Source organism: Mus caroli, chromosome 7 (assembly GCF_900094665.2).
Source record: "Mus caroli chromosome 7, CAROLI_EIJ_v1.1, whole genome shotgun sequence".
Classification (NCBI taxonomy): domain Eukaryota; kingdom Metazoa; phylum Chordata; class Mammalia; order Rodentia; family Muridae; genus Mus; species Mus caroli.
Genome location: NC_034576.1, coordinates 114623250 through 114635293, shown reverse-complemented (window position 1 = coordinate 114635293; position 12044 = coordinate 114623250). Strand labels below are relative to the sequence as shown.

General features: G+C 48.0%; 1 protein-coding gene across 8 annotated transcripts in view; it reads right to left on the bottom strand.

The window, feature by feature from the left end:
• Nucleotides 1-1634: 1634 nt before the first annotated feature.
• Nucleotides 1635-12044, bottom strand: part of Mical2 (microtubule associated monooxygenase, calponin and LIM domain containing 2) — a 127573-nt gene continuing 117163 nt past the window's right edge. For 4 of the 8 annotated variants that reach the window (XM_029479098.1, XM_029479097.1, XM_029479101.1 and 1 more), the window contains 4 exons: nt 11437-11544; nt 9884-10070; nt 7419-7507; nt 1635-5515 (listed from right to left, as the gene is read on the bottom strand). In XM_029479098.1, coding sequence (XP_029334958.1) covers nt 5117-5515; nt 7419-7507; nt 9884-10070; nt 11437-11544 — 783 coding nt within the window. In that variant the 3' untranslated portion in view covers nt 1635-5116. The remainder of the gene's footprint in view (nt 5516-7418; nt 7508-9883; nt 10071-11436; nt 11545-12044) is intronic. The other 4 variants (XM_029479100.1, XR_003837099.1, XM_021169143.2 and 1 more) reach the window with 4 other exon arrangements.

Genomic DNA, 12044 nt, shown 5'->3' with positions numbered 1-12044 from the left:
ATATATATACACACACACACACACACACACACACACACACACACACACACACACACACACACACACTTTAAATATATTTAAAATGCAAATGGTCAAATTTGTTTCATGGTTTTCCTACATGGATTTGTTTTTGTTAACAGTTCTACAACTCAGAGAATCACAACCTCATAACCTAACAAATATTGACTTGTGTTTACTATATATAGCACAAATTTGCCATCAGGCACTTATTTGGGGTGGGGGGAGGTTATTTTCTTGAGACAGGGTCCGATGTAAGCAAGGTTTTTCTTGAACTTGTGTAGCTGAGGATGACTTTGAACTTCTGATTCTCCTGACTGCACTTCCCTAGTATAGGAGGCATTGCAGGGATAGCCTGATAGTGTAGGGACTTCTACTTAATGTTGAATTCTATTAGACTAGACTACCTTAGAAATGTTACGTCTTAGGGTAGGGGAGGTAGCTCAGTGGTAGAGTGTTTGCCTACCAAAGTCTTGGATTTGATCTCTCCATCACAAAAAAGTTAAGTCTTCAATGTTTTTGAATTAAAAAATATTCTAATACCAATTAACATAGACAAGCCAAATCAAACCAAGACACTCTCTGAGCAGGTCTGAGAAAGCCAATCCAAACAGCTAGTTAAGCTTATCTAATTAGAGGACTTTACCAAAAACTTAACATGAGGTTTCAAATCTTAGACTTTCAAGATTAGCTGTATTTCCTGGCACACAGTAGGTGATCAGCAAAATGAGACAAGTGGGTAAATGAGCAAGAGCATAGATTAGATGAATCAGAATTAAAACACACCGAGGCACATACTTATTAAATGTCAGGGAGGGGCAGGGGCCTTTTGGCACGCTCTGCTATGTCTCTTAGGGCTAGAATTGTGCCATGGGCAATAACTGATGCACAGGTAAAGGAACCAAAGGCAGACTCGAGCATCAGCAGCTGAGCTGGAGCCTGGCATCCCAGAAATGCTCTCTGAGAGATTCTAGAACCCTCATAGATAACAGCGGGTTTCTTCTGCTAGTGTTGGAAGCCCAACCACATCTGGTCTGGAAATGGCAGAACCTGGAGAGATCTGGCACTGTCCAGGGTAGTCAGTGGAGACGCCAAGTCCTTCCCCTAAACAGAGAGATGTTGGGCAGAGCCTTCTGGGCACTAGGCTCAGAGTGGCCAGGTGGGCGGAGCCTCACACCACAGGGCTGCCATGAGTACACCTGCGGTTTCACTGTCTTCCAGAGACTGGTGCCCACTCCTTCCTCCTTATTTTCCCCATTACTTGGGTGGACAAGTGAGAACCCAAACAGGCGGGGCTTTTGGTAAAGCTCTCTTAGAGAGCCATGGCAACACAGCCTGTTCCTGAGGTCACACTGGCTCTCTCCTCAGAGAGTCTAGAACAGTAAAGTACCACACATTCCAGGAAGAGACCCCAAAGCCTGGCACCGGAGTATTGGTGACATTTTTCCAAATATTACCCTTGGGTAATATTTCAGATTGCCCTGGCACAGCCCCAGAGAGTCCCGGGTCACCACAAGTGCAAGCCCCACCAGCAGTTTAGGGGAGGACGGTTCCCCTAAACCGGTGCCCATGTTTGAGATTTTAGAAGCTTCCACAGCAAAGAAGAGAGGAAACGGTGAGCTTTATAAAGAACCATATTTATTTTCATTTACAGCATCAAATATCATAAATAAACCTGAACATTGTTTGCCGTGTGTGTAAAATACAGGGTTCCATATGGCACTGTAAATGAATTCTCTAGGGTCACAGACATGCCTTTCTGAGAGATGGGGAGAAGACTGTCTAAAGGGGCTGGTGGGGGGCACGGGAGTGGGATCAGGGGAGGGAGAAGGCTCTCTTTGGTTGACATTTTAGAGAGGGGAATGCTGGAAGAGAAGAAAAGAGGAGAGGAGAGGACTTTGTACTGGCTGGGCTCGGCGCCAACACAGCAGGCAAGTGCGGCATGCAGGACTGGGCAGAAGCTAGAGAGTAGGGTGGCCCTAGCTGCATGTGAGAGGGACTCTGGCTGCAGTCTGAAAATGTGGGGCTGGACTCTCATCTGCTCTCTGCCCTCCTTTGTGACTGCTTCTTGTAGTAGCACATGCCTGGTGCGCTGCTCCAGGTAAATGAGCAGAGACAATATGCCCTTTCCACAGATTGACAGGGGCATCCACAGAGGCTGCCCTTCTCCTGTGACCACAACTGCTCCGATTAAAGCTTGTGGAACAGTAAGGGACTTAAGAGCCCAGAGGCACGTGAAAGGCATAGTAAGGCCCTAGGACTAACTATGCTGAACTAGGCCAAGGGCTCGCTATTGTCATTATATTCACAGCACAGAGAGCATGGGTCAAACTGTCCTGGGAGTCTGGGGAAAAAAAGTATACTTTTAAAACCTCACCAAACTGAGTCACTTATGGTCTCAATTAAAGGCATTAGTAATCTTTGTATTAGAATGGGTTGAAGAAGATATGCCTAGACATGTCTTTTTTTTTCAGAGGTTACTACGTAGAAATGTTTTGAAAGGTGACAAGAGCCCTCGGTGTTGTCTCACAATCATAGTGAACCCTCCCAAGAAGACAAAAGGTTTTGAAAGCGCAACTGAGAAAACATGCAAAGAAGCCAGCCCACGGTGCAGAGGAGGAGGGGCATGGGGCATGCACTTGTGGACCCAGGCTGCTGGCTGGGCTCCAAAGAAGGGAAGGCAGAGCGTGGCTTTCAAGCTGACCCCGCCCCATGCTCTTTACCATTCATGCCTCTAGCAAGTCCATATTAGTAGGCAAGACACTCACAGTTAGCACAACCAGGACCACCGACGCACGCAGAGGATGGGGTGCGGAAAGCGGGTTAGGGGTTAGTACCTCTCTCTGAAAATTGCCAAGAAAATCAGTCACCTTAGAGCGGAAGTGTCAGCCAAGAAGTGGGTGTAGGACTGGAAGGCTGAAACGTACTGGCGGCCGCAAAGTGAGATTGGAGAGAGAAAGAGAAAGGAGGACTTAGCAAGGGCCTAAAACAAATACCAATCACAATGGGAAAGGACACTAGAGGTGAGGAACAGAGCCACCACTGTCCCTCACAAAGGACTGCCTGCTTAGGAGGGACAGACCTTCCTGGTGGCGGCCAGCTATTCATTTCCAAGAGTGGATGCCCAGGGTCTGCATAGTAACAGAACTCCACTCTTGTCTGCAAATGTTCCCAGGACCTTCTGCCCTCCATGGCCCCCTCTGTCTCCAGTTTACTCTGGGGTCTCATATTCATCCTTGAGGCAAATTCGTCTCTAGAGTATCTGCTCCCAGGACCTACCCCTGCTGTTGCCCACCAGGAAGGTTCAAGGACTCAGAATATACAGATGTCTCAGCCCTGTGTCAGACACACCCTGTCTACCAGAGTAATTCAAACCAGCCGCGGTACGGCTATAAATGAGATTTTTTTTTTTTGAGAGTTCACTCTGGCTTCCCAGAGCATTCCACAAAGCATCCCAGCCCACCCTGGGCTACACTATAACATGACCTCGAGATTCATGTGACATAATGAAACCTACTAGAACTCAAGGGCTCCTCCCATCATTCTTGATCATTAACACCCCAGCTACACTTGGGGCATGTACAGTGCACGTCACCACACTGGCAACAGTTCCAACAAGGTCAGAGGTGCTGGTTCCCACAGACTTGGCCACAGCCATGCCTGTCTTTCCCATGACTCTAGACAGAGTCTAGAAAAGCACCCTTCTTTCCCCATCCTCCAGAAAGCTGATGTCAAAGCTTTCAAGATGCCTGGTCTTTGACCAGACCTTTCTAATCTTGAGAGGGCATGCCTACGGTAGCAGCTCTAAATGGCTGTCTTGTACCCAGTGACTGTAGACACGTGAAGTCCCTAGAAGGCCCTTCTCAGCCCTCCAGTTGCTCAACCTGCTGCTGAAGCTGAGCAGCACAGAGAGGGACAGAGAGGGGACAGCTGAAGGCTTGTTCCTGTGGGCTTGGAGTCACCTGAAGACCAGATGCTATTTTTTTTTTCTGGGGCACTGAGAAAAGGGTTTTTGACTGCGTTGAGGAAACATACAAGGTAGCCACATGACTAAGCATCCAGGATGCCACCAGCACTGATCAGGGCCATGCTTCCCAGAGGACAGCAAGTCCCCAGTTCAAAGAATATCATCAGGGAGAGGCAGCTGAACCATGGTGGACCTGAAGGGCTTTGGCTCAGCCTGCAGCCTGGGTTGGGGACTTAACAGGGGTGAAAAATGACGTCATCTGAAATAGTTTGTCCTCAGCATGGCATTAGCCTGACAGCTATTCGGGGTCAAGTGCCAACAGGCTTTTTCACTGCAGTACCCATTACTGGGGAGGAAAATAGCCGTTTGCAGTGTGGCAACCCTGTGGTTCTGTCACTGCTGTGATTTGGTGGACAGGAGGGAAAGCCTCTACTCTTTGATTTTATAAAGTAAGAATAAGATTCCTCTTTCCTACCCTGAGGACAGATAGCACTGACCCCCTGCTGGGTGCTTTGATCAAGTTTGGTTTATTTTACCCCTGTGCTTACTTCTGCCAACCTCATTATGTTTTTACATATCTGTGTTTTTGAAACAAATAAACCCAGCACCCACTGTGACCAGGTGGCATCTGGATATGTGAATCAAAAGGCACTGGTGTCACATGACGGGTACCCTCTCTTTTGTGACTCTAGTCTCAGCTCATTAACTTTGCTGGCAGCAATGAATCTCAACTCACTGCCAAGTTCAAGGGCCTTGTAAAACTGGCGATAACAGTAGAAACAGTTAGAAATATGGATACTTGTAGAAAAATAGTGCTTTCTTTTTGGCTTATGAAAAGTTAAAAATTGAAATGTAAACCCAGAAATATGGCTCGCTTTGGTTTGGAAAAAAACAAAAACAAAAACACAAAGCTGTTAGAAAACAAACACATAAAAAAAATCCTTCATGTTGTCCCTGGCCCCAGCACCATGAAGAGATACTCAACCCTGTCAAAGTCAGGCAGAAGTGGCCAATGTGGGACTCTTTGGCTTGGAGCTAATTGGTTACAGATGCTGGCCAGAGCCAGAGCAAACTACAAACATCTGCAGTCTACACTTGGAAATGTTAGGGCACTGTGGGGCAGCCTGCACTTCACTGCAGCTTCACTGGGATAAACCTGAGCAGCCAGCTGCGGATGCTCTCCAGAGACTCCTCAGACTCTCTGTACATGGCAGCCAGGACCTTGGAGAAAGCCCAGAGCAGCAGCAGCCCCAGGCTCAGGAGCTCAAACATGAAGCAGTAGTTGTGAGCATTGTCCCGCACATGGTGGCCAGCAGCCTCCTGGAGTCCCTGCATCCACCTAAGCAGGCTCTGGGGCAGGTTGAGCAGACCTCTTGTCAGCCTGAGAGGCCAGCTGAGTGCTTTCCTAAAGAAGGAGGTGGAGGTACCTGGCGGGCTGCCTTCTGGTGTGCTGATGGCCGCCACTGCACAAGAGCTTTCTGCGGGTACATCCCTCCGAGGTGCTTCCTGCTCCTGCCATGTTCCTTCCTCCTGAAGAAGACAGCAAAGCAAGGGCATTTAGTCGGCGAATCTCAGGAGACTGCCTCCAGCAAAGTACACTGAACCCCTGTTCTCAGTATTGAATGTGGGTACAACTTGCTCTTAAGGGGGGCAAACTCACCATGCCGTTCGATAGCCTTCAAAATATGCATGCCCATTGACTTGAACATCTACTTGTGCTGATATATAGTCCACAAATGATTATAAATAGGGATTAGGATTTGTATGCAAGTATACTCATTGTAAAAATCTTTGCAAGATAAATTATTAAATGGCATAAAAGCCCAACAGGATGGAACTACTAAAATAGATTACTGACTATGCATAAAATACAATCTTTTGATAGCATTAGAAATTACACTCCTAAGCAAGGTGATCACAGCATTTGGGAGGCAGAGGCAGAGGCAGGGGCGCAGGGGCGCAGGGGCACAGTGAGGCAGAGAGAGGGGCAGAGAGAGGGGCAGAGAGGCAGAGAGGGGCAGAGAGGGGCAGAGAGGCAGAGAGAGGGGCAGAGAGGCAGAGAGAGGGGCAGAGAGGCAGAGAGGCAGAGAGGCAGAGAGGCAGAGAGGCAGAGAGGCAGAGAGGCAAGAGAGGCAGAGACAGAGGCAGAGGCAGAGGCAGAGGCAGGTAGGTCTCAGAGACTTTGAGGCCAGCTAGGACTAACCATTGAGTTCCAGGCCAGTCGGGTTGACATAGTTAGATCCTGTTTCAATTTAAAAAAGAGTTTTACTCCTGAAATGCTGGCTCCCTACTTCTGTTCTCCAATTCCTTCCCTGCCCCACCCCTACCCCTTGTTGAGTTAGAGTGTGGCTAAGTTGCTTAGACAAATCTTAAAGTTCATATGTAGACTGGGCTGGCTCCAAATTCAAAAGCTCCTGCTTTAATCTCCCAAGGGCTGAGATGACATAGGAGCTAGAGAGATGGTTCAGTGGTTAAAAACACTGGCTGTTCTGCCAGAGCACCTGGGTTTGATTCCTGGCACCCGCATGATGGCTCACAACCATTTGTAACCCCAGTCCCTGGGGATCTGACACCCTCTTTTGGCCTCCATGGGCACCAGGCACACATGTGGTCCACAGACATATAGGTAGAAAACCCACCCATACACATAGACTAAAATGGAAAACAATTAAAAAAGAAGAGTCTCAGTGTTATGGGAACCTGTACTTGATACACGTTCACTGAAGAAGTCTAGAAAGCTATCGATATAGTATCTACTCACACACGGAAACACCTGGCAGGAGAGACAGTACAATGTCAGGTTTCCCAACGCCAGTCATCTTGAACGATTACCGTAAGGCCAACTGGAGTTTTTCCAAGGTAAGTGGTCATAGGTATTTATTTTATTTACTTTATTTTTATTTACTTTCTCATTTGCTGATAGCGAGCCTAGGACTGTATCATTAGGAAAGCTCACGTTATGAGTTTCTATTGGTGCGAGGTGGTTCATCAAACTGGAGAGAAGGTATTCCCAAGAGCTGCCAGGGGTTGGGGGAGCTGCCACAAACCATCAGTGAAGTCAGTGGCTGCTTTAAAAAACCTAGGAAGGGACCTGAGACCCTGGCCTTCCTCATGTAAGCAGTACCCTGTGGCTCTAGGGCACAGTTCAGCAGACAGCCCAGTCTTGACCCAGGAGCAAGCATTGACTTCTCAGCGGAAGCCAGCTACCTATCAGGGAGCTGTTGTCTGAAACAGGGCTGGCCCCAGAGACTGCTGAAGAGACTAAGAAAACCCAGAACGCGCTAGAAGGGAAGCAGGGACTTTTGTTTGTTTGGGAGCAGTCTCTGTCCCTCTGGGGCTAGAGAAGACTGTCTGACTCTGAGGCTGTCTTTAGAGACCTCATCAAGTGGGAGGGAATCACCCCGCTCTCCCAGAACTGTTGAGACCAACGTACCTCTCTTTGCTGATTCAGCTCTGCCCTTCTCTTTCGCTGTTTGCTGCTGGTTTTGCAGTGAACAAAATGGGGCTTGCAGTAAAATTTGCCTGTGAGAAAAGACACATGGGCATGCAGTTTTTCTCTGTAGACAGAACCATTGGAACAAATGCTCATCCTTGTCTAGTCAGAATACAACAGCCATGGAAATAAGCCCAGCACAGTTCAGACATGAGCACGGTCTTATCCACCTCCCCTAAAGTGGTTCCAAGATAGACAGAGCTGGCACTGGGGAACTCCCTGAGTGGGCTAAAACGGGCAGGTAACTCACAACCCAAACAAAAGTCAGATTTTGTCACAAGGTCAGTTGTCAGGGAGATAAGTAGGTAGCTAGTCCAGAATCAGACTCTCAGAATTTCTGGAATCTTGAGGGTCAGGACAACCAGCCAGGGATGAGAGAAAAGACTCAGGCAGGGTACATGCTGGGGAAAACAGCACTGCCCAGAACCACTGGGCACCTTCTAGAAAAGCCTCGCTGCCTACTCCTACAACAGTAGCAATGGTGATGGTTATAATAATAAATAATAGGAAAACCTAATAAATACTTCATAAAACTTAACTCATCAACCCCCACATCCTTATGAGCTAAGAACTGTTATTTCTTTGTTTTGTTCATCTGTGGCAGAGCTTCTGTGCAGGCCTCAGCTGGTCTGGAACTCAGACTCTTACTGTCTCTGCTTCTTGAGTGCTGGGGTCACTGATGTGCAGTGTCCATCCTGATCCTATCATTATCCTCATTTACATATGAGGAAGCTGAGGGACCAAGACTCTAACAACCCAAAGGTTATCTGATGAGTAGGGGCTACTGTCTGAATTCACCCCAGGGAGGAGAACATTTTTGTTTGTTTGATTGGTTGGCTTTTCTTCTCCTCCTCCTCCTCCTCCTTCTCCTCCTCCTCCTTCTTCTTCTTCTTTATTTTTCTTTTTCTTCTTTTCCTTTTTCTTCCTTTCCTTTCCTTTCCTTTCCTTTCCTTTCCTTTCCTTTCCTTTCCTTTCCTTTCCTTTCCTTTCCTTTCCTTTCCTTTCCTTTCCTTTCCTTTCCTGACAAGATCTCTTTGTGTATCCTTGGCTGTCCTGGAACTCACTCTATAGATCAGGCTGGCCTTGAACTCCGAGATTTACCTGCCTCTGCCTCCTGAGTGAGTGCTGGGATGAAAGGCATGTACCACCACCTCTATGGTAGGATAGTTTTAAGGCACACAATTAGAAGCACTGTGTCATATTGTCCTACATTCTATATGATAGTAGAAAAGCAAAGGCTGAAGGATTAAAAGTGACTCCTCAAAGCTGGAGAGATGGCTCAGCAGTTAAGAGCATTGGCTGCTCTTCCAGAAGTCCTGAGTTCAATTCCCAGCAATCACATGGTGGCTCACAACCATCTGTAATGAGATCTGATGCCCTCTTCTGGCACGCATGTGTACATGCAGAAAGAGTACTCATATACATAAATAAATAAAATCTTTTTTTAAAAGGTGATCTCTCTGTACAGTGACTGTAATTCTATGTTGATGAGCTCTGATAGGCCACTTAGCCAAATTGGCGCAAATATTAAAGCCAATTTTATAATTCATACTTTGTGTGTAGTGCAGGTAGGTATACTCTTGTGTGGGGGTTGTTATGTGTGTGTGTGTAGATTAGACCATAACCTCAGCTATAGTTCTTCAGGTACCATTTACCTTGGTTTTCTGCTTTTGTTCTGAGACAGGGTTTCTCTCTGGAATACACGGAGCAGGCTAGGCTGACCAGCCAGAGAACCCTAAGGATCTACCTGTGTCTCCCCATTGCTGGAATGATGAACACGCACCAGCATACATTGCTACTCTTTTTCTTTCTTTTTTTATTTATTTGTTTGAAGACAGAATCTCACTGTGTTACCTAGGCTGGCCTCAAACTTCAGAGACTAACCTGACTTTGCCTCCCCAGTAGTGGGATTAAAGGTGTGTAGTACTGCACCTGGCCCCATTTAAACAAAACAAAGTATGGGTTCTGGGGACTGGACTCAAGCCCTCATGGCTGCAGGACAAGCACTTGATTTATGGAGCAATCCCCCAGCCCCACCTGCTTTATTAGTATACTGTCATCCATGAAGTTCTTATTGCACCATTAATGATGGGCATGTCACACGGTTTATCAGGTTTGAATATCTTGGCCTCGAAGGCATCATGAGAAGTGGTAGGGCTGAATGAGATAGTGAGAGACCTCAGCAGACAGTAGGTGTCATTGTGTCTGGTGTACTGTAGGCGTCAAAGGCTTCTGTTCTCCATGGTAGCATCTCCCAGTTTCCCTAAGCAGTGTTCCTGATGATATCATACTCCCTGTTGGTAAGTGTTGGGTGTCCTAGAGCCTCCAGAGGGTTAGGACCCCAGAGCAAGGTCACATCTGAGACCAAGGTCAGAGGCTGGTGCTTTCCTGGCCCCTAGGGTTACCTTCATCGCAGTCAAAGGCATAGGCAGCCAGGCGCAGGGTGGCACTGCAGACGCTGCATCGGAAGCATTCTTGGTGGAAAAAGTGGCCCTCAGCACTCAGCCGCTCTATCACATATACACGCTTCTTACAAAAGTAGCAGGTGTCCCTGCCGCCCAGGCTCAGGGGGAATGCCTTCCGTGGGGACTCCTGTGGGTAGGAAAAAAGAGAAAAGTGCTAGGGCTGAATAAGTCTGCAAAGGCCAGGCCTAGGCTTGTTGAAACTCTTTTAAAAAAACCACAGGGACTTCTGGGCTCTTGGCTGCAGCTAATGTCATTGCGAAGAAGAGCGTGGTGCAGGAAGACCCTCCTTACACAGCCTCCAGTCCTGCAGGGCCTCTTCCTGGTCTCATCTAAATGAGTGAACATCTTACCTAACTATGTCTACCTAGTGTTGCTTTCTTGAGTCCTGAAGGACAAGCGTCACTGGGCACTACAGTGGTGATGGGCAATGGTCAGTGCTAGTTGTCCACTTGATAGACTCTAGTATCACCTGGGAGATGGGCCTCTCTGTAGGCTTGTGGTGGATTACCTCGATTAGTTACGGAGTGGGAAGACCCACCCACTGTGAGTGGGACCATCCTCTGGCTAGGAGCTCAGACTGTGTAGATGGAACAGCAGTAAGCTTAAGTTGATCTCTTTCTACTTCCTGATTGTGGATGCAGCATGTCCAGCTGCTTCAAGTTCCTGCTTGACTGTACCCTGAACTATGAGCTGTATATCCCCCCTGCCCCCGCCCACCCCGAAGCTGTGTTTGTCAGGGTACTTCATCACAGCAACAGGAAAAGAAGCCAAGACAGGGTGTGCTATATGTCTTTGCCCACTGCAGTGATGGGGGACCAAGTGAGGACTGGGTGTGACCTCATATCTATTCAAGAGAGTGTAGAAAAGGGGTGTTTGTGTCTTATAGTTCCCTCCTTATTTGCAACAGGGGAGGGAAGGGCTGGAGCAGACTGGTGCCAGGCCTCCTCAGCCTGTGCAAAGCCTCCATTACTTGACTTGCAAGCAGCGGCTGCTAGGCCAGTCCCCCACTCCTCCCTGAAGGTGAGCAAATCAACAGTCAGTGCCCAGTGTTGCTGATGGCAATATGCCACCTAGATTGAGGAGGGAGAGAGCCAGAGGGAAGACACATTTGCCCTGCTACTCATGTCTCAGTTCCCAGGTCTGCTTAGGATGACACTAAACACTGAAGCTGGGGTGAGGGATAGGGGACTGCAGGTGGGGGAGTGGAGGGGTGGGGGACTTGTCCAGCAGCCCTGCAGAGTCTGGTGCTGAACGGACCCTGAAAGCCATGGATAGCAGGGCACATGCCTCTCTTGGAAAATCAACCACAAGGACCCAAAGTGAAGATAGACTTCGAGGAAATGTGGCTTCCCCCAACCTCTGCTGGATCCAGCCGACTTTCAACACCCCTGCCTTGCTGCCCTGAGAATGGTTCCCTTTCAGTCTTCCCCTACTCTTGCCCGGGGAGGCTGGGCAAATATCTTCAGGTCGAGGCTGACAGTGCATTTCCTTACCAGGTCTGGAGAGGTGGCCTGTGTCTTAGGTCTGTGATCATTCAAGTACAGATTGACCAGCACTTCAGCTGCAGCCCCTATTCCGCTGGATACTTTCCCTACTGTCAGCTAGCCAAGAGCAGAGGTGAGGAGGCAAGGAAACAGATAAAAGGAAAAGCAGTTAGCACCAGACAGGAACACAGGGCAAGGTGGTAAAGGGTTCCTGCCCACAGGAAAGTGGACCCCCAGAGTCTCCAGAGGTAAACCAGACCACCAGGAGTAGATGCCAGAGTTATGAAAATGGACAGAAGAAGCCAAAAAACTGGTGGGAGCAAAAGGAATGAAATGCCTGTTTCTCCTCCTCTGACTTCTATAGAGTTTTCAAATCACAGAGATAGAGCCAGGGCACAGTGACACATGCCTGAATTCCTAACACGCAGGAAACTGAGGCAGGAGAATTGCTGTGAATTTGAGGCCAGCCCGAGTGACATAGTATGATCTAGACTAGATTGGACTATAGAATGAGGTCCTGTCCCCAACTCCGAAAAACAAAACAAAACGAACAAAGCCAACAACAAAACCACAGCCAAGGGTTAAAGGATGGTATTTGTGGTTAATGGGTCTGTTTT